The sequence below is a fragment of the Sturnus vulgaris genome, chromosome 2 (assembly GCF_052056855.1).
Source record: "Sturnus vulgaris isolate bStuVul1 chromosome 2, bStuVul1.hap1, whole genome shotgun sequence".
NCBI classification, from domain to species: Eukaryota; Metazoa; Chordata; class Aves; order Passeriformes; family Sturnidae; genus Sturnus; species Sturnus vulgaris.
This window is the reverse complement of record NC_142244.1, coordinates 114505562-114520511: the sequence shown is the minus strand read 5'-3', so window position 1 is coordinate 114520511 and position 14950 is coordinate 114505562. Positions and strand designations below refer to the sequence as shown.

General features: G+C 42.7%; 1 protein-coding gene across 2 annotated transcripts in view; it reads left to right on the top strand.

Moving 5' to 3' along the window:
• The first annotated feature begins 4892 nt into the window (after positions 1-4892).
• SLC37A1 (solute carrier family 37 member 1) overlaps positions 4893-14950 on the top strand; it is a 34973-nt gene continuing 24915 nt past the window's right edge. For both annotated transcript variants that reach the window (XM_088160453.1, XM_014876781.2), the window contains exons 1-6: positions 4893-5026; positions 5919-6013; positions 9310-9583; positions 11224-11305; positions 12151-12271; positions 14102-14180. In XM_088160453.1, coding sequence (XP_088016579.1) covers positions 9528-9583; positions 11224-11305; positions 12151-12271; positions 14102-14180 — 338 coding nt within the window. In that variant the 5' untranslated portion in view covers positions 4893-5026; positions 5919-6013; positions 9310-9527. The remainder of the gene's footprint in view (positions 5027-5918; positions 6014-9309; positions 9584-11223; positions 11306-12150; positions 12272-14101; positions 14181-14950) is intronic.

Below are 14950 nucleotides of genomic sequence, written 5' to 3'. Positions count from 1 at the left end.
AGATAATGCTTTTTCTGTCTCTTGGCTAAATATGACCTTTCATTTCCCTCCTGCAGATTATCCAAGGGAAAGTATTCTGCTATATTTATATCCTGCCTCACATTTCTCCAACCCCACTGCTCAATTTGAAGTACAGACTGCATTCCATTCTTCAGACATCTGGGAAAATTGTCAGGTTTTTCCTTTTACCTAAGGGGTCTCCCTTTCCACTGAAGTGCAGTGGGGACATACAGAGGTCGCTTTGGTTCCATCTTAGGAAATTGTTGCTGATGTCTTTTCTCAAGACTTTGATGACAATCAACATTACTAGTGATACAAAGAAAGCAGTTGGCATTCATGAGATTAAAAAAAAATCTTATGGTCAGTGTAAGAATAAAGCAGCACCAATATTACAATTTTCTCTGTTTTTCTCTGGAAGTGTTTTTTGTTTGGTTTGTTTTTGTGGGGTTTTTTTTGTTTGTTTGTTTGTCTTTTGGGGTTTTTTTGGTTTTTTTTCCATTAAATAAAACCCCAAGCCTAGGCTTCTTTATTCAGACAGAGCTTGTAACGACATAAAGCTCAAGCAGCCCAGTCCTTTTGTCTGTATCCCCTGAAGTCCTAATCTGGTAATTCAGAATTAATTCAATAGAAAATAATGAAATTATTGAGGTAGATGGGACTAATTTTCTGTCTCCTCATTCCTGTCAGCTCGAATACCTTCGTATTTCCTCTTCATATTCATGGTTTGCAAGGCAATTGCTTCACTGTAAGCTCTGTTTTCTATTTTACCATGGTTCTGGTATTTGATTTCTGCTACAATATGCCTCAGTGCTCCCTTCTCATATAACTCCCCTTCAGTGATCAAGTCTGCAAGCAAGGACAAAGGAAATCTGCCAGCAGCCTACCTGTCTAATTCACTGTGTTTACTCCTCAGCAATTGTTTCTGTAGCCATATCTTGCACTTCCACCCAGTTCTCCAGGAAATTTAAGAGCAGAAGTAAGGGCAAAATAACAAGAAAAACGATCCCGTTTCCTGCAGGAAGCAGAACTAAATTCTTCAAGATAAGTTCCTCAAAATAGATTCACATTTTGTAATGGACAATGGTCTAAATGATGTTTCTCAGATTCCATCAATAATAATACAGCTTGGCTGTATTTTGGCTTTGGTTGTGTTTTTGTTGTTTGGTTGTTTTTGTTTTAAATTCTGCATTCTCAGAAGATTCTTGTTCATTTTTCTGTGAGCAGCTGGCTGAAGGTGTGAGAGCTGCTCCAAGGAACCTCCATCCCTGCTACAGGAGCCACTGATCCCAGGAGCAGCAGGCCACGTGCAGCAGCTCTGCCCAGGGCTCCCTTTAGCAGATCCCCAAAAAACACCACTACTGCTACGGCCACTTTTATAACAGATCCTTCCTTAGAAAGCATCAGGTGGTTTAACCATCCCACTCTCCAGCCCTCTGGAAAGCCTTGGGAAGAGTGAGAGCAGGCAGAGTCCAATAGACAACTCATAGATTTCAAATAAATGCTGTTATTTCTAATTGTCTCCTCCGGGCTGACCAATATCTGTTTTTATGTAGGCATCTTTATACAGTTTTACTGCCCCTCCCTGCCCATGTTCCACATGTTATAGGGTGTTTTCTTCATCAGTCATCTTTAGTACTCAGGTACTGCCCAGTTCTGCCTGGGGCAAAGCCTGTGCTGGCCCAGTGGTCTTGTCTGCTGGTGTCTTTTCCTGAAGCTACCAGCTGGTGATTCCCACTGGATTTCTGGCAAGATACATGCAATGAAAGTACCAGCATAGAAATTCTGTGGTCATGTTAGTGTGGCACTGAGCCAGCACTAAAATTTCTCAACATGCAGGACATAATGTGCTAACTCAGCTCGATAGCTTCCAGCCCCTCCAAGTGCCCATCTACTCCCAAAAATACAGGCACAGCCTTCAAAGCCTCTCTTTGTTTGGCTTTTTTGGATAATTTTTTTTGGCTGCCAAAGCTCAATCGCAGGTTATATCTGGATTGCACCCAGTGCTGATGTCAATTGCTTATAAAATATTCCAGCTGCTCTGTTGGGAAAGCAGAGCATGTAAAACTAATAAAGGCAACCAAAAAACGTGATAGTATCAGTCCTCAGAATCCTACTTCTTGTCAGGAATAAAGTCTATGTCGATTTTCAGATAGTCAAATACTCTAACAACCCATTATTATGTAAATAATTAATGAATTTCTTTATTCCCCTAAGACAAAGCAATCACTCCATGGCCAAACAGATTAAACTTTTCCATCTGTGCAATTATGAACCATAAAAGATATTTTTTAATGCAATTTTCTGGAAAGAAAATAAATATTCTAATCAGCTAAGAGATGCAGTAGTTGGCATCCAGACCTGTGCTCAGCCAGCATCACCTATTCAGTGAAGGAAAGATGACACTGACATCCACTGACTTAAAAGTGTTTTGCTTTGTCTGGACTTGAGGAGTTAAAAGCACCACTTGTGGAAGTAAAATTTAACTGTCAAGTGGGAAATTAGATTATCTCTTCTGACAGAAGCACCATCACAAGCACACGAAAGCATCTGCCAACTCATACATCTTTACTTCTGTTTGATTTTGCAGACAAGAACTCATTCTTTTCTATTTCCTCTGGTACAAACACTGCCAGGGGCTTAAAAAGCCAAACCTCTGCCACACTTCCTACCCAACACAACAATTTCCTGGACCAGACCCTTAATTTGTGTTTCCTTCTGGAAAGCAACTGGCAAAGCGTGATTTCTGTTTGTTTTTCTGTGAGGCTCTAGAATACACATGTTATTTTAAAACTTGTGTGTGTGTGCTGTGTTTTTTTAACCACGTAGATCTCCTTTTATCTCTGCCTGACCTCTGGCCCCTCTGTGATGCTCTACACCAGGAGGCTGTTGTGCAACCAGCAGCACAAGCTCCTGCTGCTGCCTCTCCCTGAATTCCCACTTATCTGATGGCTTCTGGCAATTGTAGCTGCTGGTGACCCACACTGGCATAGCAGAGACAGCAGCTGTGCCAAGTGTGGCAGCCAGCAGGTTTCAGTGATGCCAGGGGAATGGATTACAGGAAACATTTATTTGAATGGGAGATGCAGTTTCTGCTTTAAGTATGAAAAATATCAGGGTTTTCTGGGGCTGTTTGGCTCGTGCTTTTTGCAAGCTGCTTGTACAGAATAGTAAGATACTCAAGCAAGTTTACATTCTTTAAGGAATTTTAAAAGGACGAAGGCAGCAGCAGGGTTTTTTTTAAATAAGGAATTCTCATGATGATGAATAGTTGTTGTGATAATTTGGCATAGATAACCATGTATACAGATGCACTGTGATGAGTCTGACCTTTTCTGCTGTAAAAAGACAAATCTTTTTTCTTGTGTGTGTGTGTGCACCAGTCTGAATAGACAGTGCCTGGGTTCCTTCTGGTACTGGTGCAGAACTGCAGCCACATGATTCATGCAAATCTGCTCCTCAGAAGGTAAGTTGGTGACAATCAAGAACAATACATTAACTTTCCAAGTAGGACATTTGTAGCATTTAGAGAAATGATTTTTTTCATCTCTGATTCACTACTTACAAATCTCAACAAAAAAGATGGAATCAACATTTGCCACCAACAAGCTTTATAGAAGCAGATTTTACAGCACCCACCTGCATTTGTAATGGTTCAGGTGCAACTCTGAGACCCTGATTCTGCAAATGTGAAAATAAGGGTGAAGAATTCCTTAGTACTGACTGGGAGAAGGTGAAGGAAAGGTGTCTTGGGATCATGGAGCAAAGCTGAGCACATCTAAGTGTTTGAAATGTGGGGCCTAAGGAACGTCACACTGGGAGTCAGTTTCTTTTATTGGGATTCCCAGCACAGGCAGTACAAGATGAGAGGGAAAAGAGAACAAAATCAGACACTTCAGTGAGGGCCTTAGGGGGGTTGCTTGTCAGGCATGTGGTGCTCTACAAGGGACAGACTTACACAGATAAACTTAAACCTGCATGAGGTAACTTTAGCAGCTATTCAGTCTTGGATGAAGGAAATAGTGCAGGAGTTTTTGCACTGGTGAAGTGGCCGTGATGAAGAAATACACCTGCAGCAGGAAGCGTGCATTTGTATAAATAAACTGACCTTTGGTACACGGTTTCTGAAACACTGCAGGATCAGGAAACCAGGAGACAACTAAAGTAAATGCATTCTTTCTTCTTTAATGAAGCCCTGCTGTTTTCCTCAGCTTTCAGATGATCTGCTGCGTGATCTGTGAACGTTTGGCACCAGAAATACCTTCACGTATGTCTGTCAATGCACAGTGTATGTCAATGTATGTCTGGACATGGCACAGGATTGTGTCCAGATGGTTCTGGAATATCTCCAGTAAGGGAGACTCCACAGCCTCTCTGGACAATCTGTCCCAGTGCTTGGTCAGTGTTCAGGTGGAACTTCCAAGGCACCAGCTCCTGCCCATTCCTCTTGTCCTGCTGCTCAGCATCAACGAAACAGAGCCTGGATCCATCCTCCTGGCACTCTTCTTTAGATGTTTATACACATTAATGAGCTCCCCTCTCAGTTGTCTCCTCTCGAGGCTGAACAGACCCAGCTCCCATAGCCTTTCCTAGTCAGAGAGATGCTCCAGTCCCTTTATTTTCGAGGCTGAACAACCCCAGCTCCCACAGCTTTTCCCCATCACAGAGATGCTCCAGTCCCTTTATCTTCGCAACCTCTGCTAGAGCCACTAGAGGAGCTCCCCATCTCTCTTGTCTTTAGGAGCGCAGACCTGGACACAGCACCCCAGAGGAGCCTCACCTGGTCTAAACCGAGGAGCAGGATCACCTCCCCGACCTGCTGGCCCTGCTCTTCCTACAGCGAAGGGTTCTCTCCGCAGGCTCCTCCTCCACGGCGGGGAGGGGCCGAGGCCGCCGGGTCCCGCCGCGCAGCTCCGGCGGCGGGCGGCGATCCGCAGCCGCGCCCGGCCCGGCCGCTCGGCTCGGCAGGCTGGCAGGAACAGGAGAGGGAAGAAGGAGACAGCAGCGACGCCGGGAGCAGCAGCCCAGGGTAAGCTGTGCGAGCGGGGGCGGCCGCGCACCTGCCGAGCCCGCGGCGGGGGCGGAGCGGGGGCGGCTCCTCGGCCGCGGGGCCGCTCGGGAGCGGCGGCCGGGCCGGGCCGGGGAGCGGTGGCCGCGGAGTCGGGCGCTCCACTACCCTTTGTCTGTTTTTCTCCCGTTTATTTTTCCGGGCGCTGCCCGGAGCCCCCCATCCTGCTGGACGGGGAGGGTCGTTTGGGAGGCGCTCCTCGGTTTCAGGGGTGGAACCGCAGGTTGGTGCCCCGGGAGACCCGCGACAGAGCCCGACACCTGCCCTACCTGTGGGTCCCGAGGGAAGGCGGTACCTGCCCCTTCCCCGGTTCGGCTCCGCTGCTCTTGACTTTTGGGATGGTCGGAGCACTCGTGTCCTGCTGCCCTTGACCTTTGGGATGGTCGGAGCCCTCGTATCCAGCTGCCCGTGGCCTTTGGGATCGCCGGAACCCTTGTGTCCAGCTGCCCTTGACCTTTGGGATGGCCGGAGCTGCCCTGATCAGTCCTGCGGGTCACCGTGTGCTCACAGGGGCTGTGCTCCTCTGTGGCTAAGCCACGGTAAACCCTTTCCCCCCTGTATTAAACAGGGGGAACGTGGCTAGTTAAGGCGGCAGAGTGATGGATTTGGCAGGTTTTGGCTCAGGTGCAGAGCTGCCGGGTATTAAGCACAATATGCATTTGATCCGCGTGTGTGCGAAGGCGTTTCGAGCCCTTAAGGACAGCCCGGGGAGGGTTTGGTTACCCGGTGTCTGCAGACACAGAATTAATCTCAGCCCCGGGGGAGCTGAGCTGCGCTGTGGCTGGGCAGGACCTTCCCTTCACTTCCCTCTGCCTCTCCAGCACAGCTGATCCAGGGTTTGCCGTGTTTGCAGGGGGAAAAGCCGCTCACCAGTGACTTGTTTCCCTGAAATAGGAAGGAAGGAATGCTCCAGCCACTGCAGAGAAGGAGCAGTACCAGGTTTGAAAGGTAAATACGATTTCAGAGAATATTGCTTTGTACGTGTCAGTACAGCAGGGAGGAAGCGGAGGTTTGGTTTCATTATCGGCAGAAATAGTTACTGAAAATGAAAGAAAAAAAAACAAGTTTGAGTGATTGAATGGGACGTTGCCCTTGGGCTTCATCAGTTAAACTGAAATATAAAAAATTGTATTGGTAAACTGCTGGTAATGTGTTGTTGCCTATTAGTGTGATTTCTGAAGTATAGCTTGGTTTCTAGAATCTGCTTTATTCTACAGCAGAAGGTCATCTTTACAACCTGTTATCACAAGTTTTATTGCCACAAATTTCTTTGCTTAGGTGTGAGAGCCTTGAGAGGCTGCCTAGAACAGAGGCTAGACAGTGTTAAAGGAATAAAATAGGTATTTATTAAGAGGCCTTACAAGGATACACCTTGGGCAGTACAAGAGCCTGGCTGTGGCTACACCCAAGAGAGATGATGGGTCACACGTTTTCATGCTTTTATAAGTTTTTTTGTTCATTTATATATTGGACTTAATTGTCCAATTACAGCTTCAGGTTATGAAGTCCTATCCTCCCAGATTGCTCTCTTCGATTCGCAGTTGTTTGTACTTTGTTACACTTTTGAAGCTGTAACGGTATCCTTGGTTTTGTCTGACTAAACTGTGAAGAGAACGTGCTAACACTTGATATGAAGTTCAGAGTTATACACTAATGCAATACTGAATCTAGAGAATATGAAACCTGAAACTTCAAGGCATCATTTGGAGGATATTTTTTATGTTTATTAAAATGCACATGAATGTCAGGGGAACTTACATATATGTGGAGACAGAAGCAAGTTGTTGACAAGTAAATGAGAGCTCAGGTGTTCCTGCCTGCAGCACATAAAATGAAATCAACCCCTGTCAAATAGAGTTAGGCTGCAGTTCTCTCTGTGCTGCTGATAGTCCAGTCTTCTTTGCTGGGAAAGTACCGGGTCCTTGTGATGGGATTATATCCTAAGAGTATACTGCTGAGTGAGGGGTGTGAGTACAGATGTGCAACCTGGCGTGACCACTGAGCACTGAAACCTTTTGTAATATGTGTGAAGTCTTTTCCTGCTTGCACTGGAGCTGTTAAATAGTAACCTGCTAAACAATTGCTTTGCTATACTGATAATTGCCCTGTCCTATTATAATTTAAGAGAACCGTTTAAGGAAGTGTTTGACCTCAGGTGTTTGTTCTTTGCTGGCTTCTCAGGTTTCCTTCCACTAGGTATTTCTGTCATCTCTCTTGGTGTGGTTGCTGAAATAATTTTGGTATTTGGAGAGAGGAGAAATAGGGTTTGGGATCAACCTGAAGTGAATCTGTTACTGCTGGAGGAAAAATTCACTCCTGCTGTGAGCTACTTATGCCAACCTCTTTTTCTCCTTACCTTTTTTCTCCCACTTGGAGCTATCTGCAGCTCATTTCAACCAAACACAGATTACTGATGAGAAATAGTTGTTTTGAAATTGGAATTTTGAAATCTGACCTAACTAGTCAGCTGTGGCTGTAAGGGAAAATCCCATCTTTTAGTCCTTATCTTTATGCTCCTGCTGCCTTGGATTCATCCTACATGGCAGTTTTGTGGCCACGGAATGAGTTAATGTTCTCTACTGGAGCAGCTGTATCTCAGGGCAGGATTTCTGATGTATCAGGCACCTGAACCATGGCTGTAGGACTAAAAGAGAGGCGGGGATCTTTGTCTGGAGTTGGGAGGGGGGAGAAGAGGGTAGGATTGCACTTTCTCTAACCTCTGCAACCTCAGAGAGGAGGTAGGAAACTCGTGTTGGGCGGGAATGGAGTTTGATTAATTGCACAATCTGATTCAGGGCCAGGGAGGAGGTGGAACATGCCAAACGAGATTAGCAAGTCAATTCACTTTTAGGGTAGGGAGGTGGCAAGCTGAACCAGGACACTAGAAAAAATAGAAGTATGACAAAAATGTGTTATCATAAAGGAGCAGAGCCTGGATCTTTTGGTAGGATATGCTGTTATGTAAGGAGGGGGTAGTGTTCCTCTATTCCTGGGGAGAAAGCCTGTGTAGGTGGTGAAGCTTTCAAGTTGCCTGCTTGGACACAGCAAATCCTGTTTGTTGTCACTTACCTGGCTGAGGACGAGCAGCTTTGATTTCTGTTGTAAGATGGGACAGAGGAGAGGAGAGAGTCTCACACCTTTGCCTGCCCTGTTGCAGCCCCTAAAACTCTCAGGTGACCACCAGCCATGGGTTTGGCAGTTGTGCTTTCTTGCTTTGGCTCACCTCCTGTTGTTTTACCAGGAGAGCTCATCCTGAATCCTCCCAGCTTCCCATCAGGAGCATGACAGTTGTTTATGCTGACATTAAACAGGGCTGCCAGGAGGGTTGTGGGGTCACTGCAGACTCTGGAGTGTCCCCAGCATCCTGCTGGGGTGGCTGGATTTCCGTGTATGAATTGTGGTCACACCTTTTCCCTATGGCTCCTTTTGTCACCTGCCTGAGCTGCTGCCAGGTTGCAGTTCAGCCAGTTCCTGTTGCAGTACCTGGAATAAAGTATGGGGGTTTTTATTGTCAAGGAGCTTCAGGTCATGTTGGAGCAAACAAGAGGAGCTTTGTGAAAGTTTAAAACAAACTGCAGAGTCTTGCTCTTTGCTGTATATTGAGGACACACGTGATCCTGCCTTCTCCATTGTGCTGGTGTAGGGAGCTCAAGTGCTGAAAAAACTTGATTTTTCCTTTTCCAAGGCTTTCTGATGGTGTGGAGCTTTGTGCAGTGCTGGTACTGGGTCAGGGAAATGGGGTGGAAGAGGGAGTGCTGGTCAAGCCTTGCCAGCAGCATTGTTTAGCAGCACTCACACTCAAGCTGGAGGAGTCTCTCATTCTCATTGTAGTGGAAACACTACAGCCATTTTTTGAACAAATTGCAAGCTCATGAATGTTTCTGATGTGCTCAAACAGAGCTTTGTGAGCTGGGGAGTTGCCTCTTACTAGCCATTCTGGGACAAAAGCAGAGTGTTTTGATGGAAGCTGGCTTTGGGTCAAGTTCTGAGTGCATCTTTCCTTTGTGTCTCCACTGCTTTGTACCATGCCGAACTCTTCAAATAAATAATACATTATAAAAGTCAGAGAAGGCTGCAATTTATATAGCCTTAAAGTTCTCCACTGCATTTTTGATGTGCAGTTTAGTGATGTTAATTACTTAGCTCTGAAATGGATAACTGCTGATTCAAATGTTATGATTAGAAAATAACCCAATAACTCAAGCAGACTATTTACTTACCACCTTCTCTTGTTTGGAGATCAGCAGTAAACAAAGGCAGAGTGAAGAATTTGCCACGTCGTGACTGAAGGTAGAAGGAAAAAAAAATAAACCTGCAAGGAGATCAGCCTAGCAGCAGATATTCCACATTTGTGGAATCCAGAGGCTTTGGGGGAATCTTTGTTAGACTTCCAGAAGAACAAATAACGCTGTCACACGTACATAATTGTGTCACCTGCAGTCTGGTGCCAGCTCTAGTGTAGATGGCTCAGCTTCCTCCTGGGATTCGTTTCATCACTTCATTCTCACGGGATCAGTGGTAAGTCTTGGAGTTTTAGTGGTGATCATTGCTGTGGACAGTGTGAGTTTGTATCTGTTACCTTGCTCAGAATTTTTGCTTTTTCATTGCTTAGTACATACAGGAAGAACATACAGTCAGTTGTATAATAAATAAATATTGCTGCCATTTAAAAAGTGAGATTCTTTGTCTGGGAAACCCAGACAAACTCTTACTAGTCAATTGTGCTAGAGAATAAAGCCTTTTGTTCTTTTCTGTGCAATGTATGTATTTGAAAGAATAAATTGCATTTTCAAGATCCTAGGTGGGAGGAGTGCTCAAGATGAGCTTTCTTTTCTTAGCCAGAAGTGTATTTTCTCCCCAGTAATTTGATGTGTTATACAGACTTGTACAATTGTGGTTTTAGTTCTTGCTACTGCAATATTAAAAAAAAAAAACCCAAAAAACAACAAAACCAAAAACCAGCAACCCCCCCCAGCAAAACCAAACAAAAATCAAACTCTTCTTGGTTTTGGAAAACTAATCATGGAAGTTTTATGGCATCAGTTCATGTGGTCTACGATACTGAGTCAATTGTGTGTGAATAACAAAAAAATAATAAATGAAAGACAAAGCACTTTGCATCTGAGCTATTTTATGACATTTTCACTAGCTGAGCATCAGGAACAAAGTAATTTCAGTTTTAACTGTGTTCATGGGATGACTCTTTTTTTTCCTGTGAATATGCCAGAATTATAAAACAAGACCCTGGTTATGTGGAAGTTCATAAGGCGAAAAAGATTGAAAAAGATTAATTAAAAATCAGGGACTGTAGCAGGCAGTGTGATATCAGATATTTGTGTATATATGCACTTACATTTGCGGATGTTAATTTTAAGATCAAGGCTAGAAGGAGCCAGCAGACACACTTTGGGTACTTTTAAAAGCACAAATCCACACGATGCTTTCCTTAAACAACTGATACTACAGATAGGGAATAAAATAGATCAGATTATTATCTTTGTTTTATGTTTGCAGTGATAGTGAAATTAAGATGCTCTTTTAATTCAGCTGCACTGTAGAGAAAGACCCAAGGATCCCAGTGAGACACAAAGGAGAATTCCTGCCCAATCCCAAAGCTGCTCAATTCTGTTCCTGTGCTCCAGCATCAGTCCCTTTGTCCATATCTGGAAATGACTGATTCCTATTGTTAGAGGAAGGCAAAAGTAAGGTAAAATCCTAAAAGCAGTAAGAAAAGAAAGAATTACCCAAACTGACAATTACGAGAGCCATCATTTATGTTCTAGCAATACCACAAAACCCAATGAGACAGGGAAGTGTGGAATCTAGCTGTGTGTTCAGCTGATATTTAATAATTTGAGCTGATATTTAATGGCCCCCAAAGGAGGGTTGCACTCCAGGCAGGTCAGCTTTGTGGGCTCAGGATGCTGCTACGTTGTCCTGCCTTTCCCTGTGCCACCAGGCTCCCTCCCAAAGCCACATCAGAGCAGATGGGAAGCTCCATAACTGGGAAAGTGGTTCTTCAGTGCTGGAAAACAGAAAAAAGTTGTCTTCCACTATTCTAAAATTATCATTGAATTGTGTAGTGGTTTTGTGTAACTCGGTGCTAAAAGAAAATCTAAATAAAATAATTTTCAATTTTTTTTTCTTTTATATCATAGGTATAGAGCTTTCATTTTCTCTCTCACTTTCCTGCTGTATGCCAGCTTCCATCTCTCAAGGAAACCTATCAGTATAGTGAAGGTAAGAGAGGTGGTGTCCTTATTTAAACATCCTCCTGCTCCTGTCAGATAAGGATGTTGTCATTTTCAGTATTTCCTCTTGTGAAAGGCAGGGTTAAACTTTAACCTGAAATGCCTTCAAGATGAAAGACTGATAAAGCTGGCACACAGTGATATTTGCTAGATAAACTTTAGTGGGACCACACCTAGAACATTGCATATAAGTCTGGGGTTTGGGCTGGAAACAGCTATGCCTACACTTAATTCATGTGAATTAATCTAACTAGAGCTACTTGAGAGGTTTACATTCTTATGGTTGAAAAAATTTCTCATAACTGATGAGTTGAACATTCCACTGGCATTTACAAGAGTGTTCCCAGTATTGCTGAACATTGTGGTCATCATTGTACCCTTGTAGCTGTTCCCAGTGAAGCTGATGACACAAATTCTCTAATTCTGGGTTTGTTACTTCAATCTTCAGTGTTTACAACTTGCCAAACACAACCCAAATCCCCCAGTGCTGCATTGCATAAAACTGAGGAGTAGCAGTGGGCAAAGTACTTGATGTTACTGCAGGATTTCAAAGATTCTCACTGTCAGAATCACCAGTTCACTGTAGAATGGTTTTTCTAACCATGTCATTACTCTTGCATGTAATGGTGACTTCACCCAGCAAAATACCAAGCAATTAATGTCACTAAATGTCATATGTGCAAAACCAGCACATAAGGGCCAACAATTTTACTGATTTTGGTAGGTTTGACACAGCTACATATAAAGCTAGAATTGAATTTCTTGCTGTAGGAGAGTTATGAATCCCAAATTTGCAGGTGAATTTTCCATTTTCAAATGTCCTTTCTGTTCCAGGGAGAGCTGCATAAGCATTGTGCAAGTCAAGTTGATCTTGACTCCTACAAAGAATATGCTGCCCAGATCCAGCCTGTCAAAAAGCCATTTAATGCCTCTCAGTGTGGATGGGAGCCATTTGGTAAGGCTTGTTTTTTTTGTTTTGTATTTTTCTTTCCTAATAATGAGCTGATACTCATAATTAGATTATTTGCTTCTAGCTATTTTTTCACATGTGAGAGATGTTCATGAAAGAGGTGTTTTGTTTTCCATGTCCTCACTGATTTCTCCACAGAAAATGAAGTTATGACTTACCTTATGATTTTTTGCCACTAAAAGTCACTTAACCAAGTGATATTTTACTTGTTATAGCTAAGAGATGGTTTCACTAGATCAGTTTTCAGTCAGAAAATGGTTTTTGTCTTTAGCATGTCTATTTAGGAAAAAAGGGTGAAGAACAAAATCAATCATTATCATTTTCTGCTTGTTTAATTTAAGCAATCTTTTAAGTGAAATTACTTGGTGCTTATCTAAATTGGAACTTTGCAGAGTCCTTATCTGCCTGAAGGAATACTTCTCTCTACATTTTAATGAAGAAAAAGAGGAGACTTTATTGCAGGAGAGACTTGACAACTTACTGGATAGTTTATGAACCTGGCCTTTCACTTGAATAGAAAAAAAATATTTGCCTGCTGAACAATTAAATTTTAATTTAATAGTATTTGACTTCAAATGAGACTTTGAATCATTCCTTGACACTTATTGCTGCCAGAAACATCAGTGAAACAGATTAGTCTGTTCATTGTGCCAGTCCACCCCAGTCTGTGTAGCCATACATTCTAATTAGTCTTTAATTAGCAATTTAAAAAAAAGTTCTACTCTCTTCAAATATAATTAAAGATGTGAGCTCTGGGGTTTCTGTGGACAAAATCCAGTGTATTAACTCCTGCTGCAGGGTCTGCTGAAAAAATTCAATCCCCCAGGTGTGATGCACTTAAACCTGGGGAGTGTTTCTTGTCCCTGGACCAAGAGAGGATTGAGTTTGTTTGTCTGAAATATTGATTGACTTTTTAATGGAGGCTTCTCAGCCCAAATTCCTCCTTTTCCCATGGACGTTATTGCCAAGCTGCCCCTTTGGAATGGCACTCTAGGCTTGTTCTTTCAGGTGTTTTTCTGGCAAAGCTGGGAGTGACACTGAAGGAAGGAATTTGTTTTAATATCTGTGACTTTGTGCTCAAAGCCAATAGCAATTGTGGCAATTTTTTGCAAATAAATACACAAACTGACTTTCTATGAGCTCAGGTCCCTTGAGAGTTGACTTGGTGTTTCCATCAGGGTGGAGCCCCTTTTCTCCCTCCATCCTGTCTGCAGTTCCCACTGAGGTGTGATGATGGCTGTTCTCTACAGGGCAGAACTGTGGGGTTTTTTTAAGCAGAACTTCTCTGTGTTTTGTGAATAGTTGGAAAATGAAATGTAAAAGGCTTTATCCATTAAAAGAAAAAAAAAAAAAAACCAAGATATTAAGCTGATTGTTTAAAAGCCTCTATGATGATGGATTTTTCTTTTTTTAGCCATTTTGGCTGTTAGGACCTCATGCTTTTTCAAATCTTACCACTTTTAATCAAGTCTGTTAAATTGGATTTTTGGATTTTCTTTAGCCTAAGGCCTTAGAAGAAAAGGGCACCTTGGTAATAACTGATGTTTCTTCTCTTCCAAAATGCTGTTTTAAATAAGGTAGAGTTTAGGAATGGGCCTGCCAATATTTTCCTAATATGTTGGAGGCAGATGGGTTATTTTTTTTGTTTTTTTTGTTAAATAAAACATCGGTAAAATGTTTACTGAGATCTAGATGTGTCTATTGAAAATTGAATGTCAGTGCACATTCACTGACATTTTTCTTGTTATATGTAAAAATGGTTGGGAAGTAATTAATACATTTAAAGTGATAATTTGTTTTGAAAATTATTCTTAGATAAGAGCAACTACAAACAGCTACTGGGAGCACTGGATTACTCATTTTTGTGTGCATATGCAGTTGGAATGTATTTAAGGTAAAACCCCACTTTCTTTACTGTTTATTTATGAGGCTGTGTGACTTCTGGGTTATTGTGCTTTGTTACTGCAATTTCAGATGGAGAGTGAGAAATTGATTGCTGAGGGGAAAAATACCAACATGATTCTGAGCCCCAGTGATATCAATCTGATACATAGGAAGCTTTTTACCTGCACCAATCTTGACTGCCTTGTGCAGGAATATTTTCCAGATTTAAGTCTAGCTTGTCTTTTTTTCATCTAGATTGTAAATCAGTCAATCAATCTCCAGTCAGTCTATAAATTGCACTGGTTGGGTTAAAATGATTGTCCTGGCTTTCTTTAGTCAAAGGATGGGATCAGACACCTTCTAAAAATAATACCAAACCCATCCTGAAGTGTGCAGTCTTAGCTGCTCTTTGGAGATTCTTCATGTTATTAACTAAAGCCAGGCCTTCATGACTTGAATCGTTAGCAAGGGAGACAAGTCTCACTTCAGATAGCTGGAGACATATAATTTGAAAAATGACTCTGTAAGTAAATGACTTTGAATGTGCTCCAGATGAGTGTCTCCCTGAAAGATGGTTGTGCAGATGTCAGAACTTAGCAATTGATAAACTTGAAATGTTCTGTTGGGGCTTTTCTTTCTCCCCATCAAGTGCTAAGAATTGCTCTTTTGCTGCTGCAAAGATAACTAGCAGTTACCAGCAGAGTTTCTCCTCAACCAGAATTAAGCAACACAAAATATTCTTCATTTGTGAAGGCTTTTGGGGTGTGATCTCCATTTTTA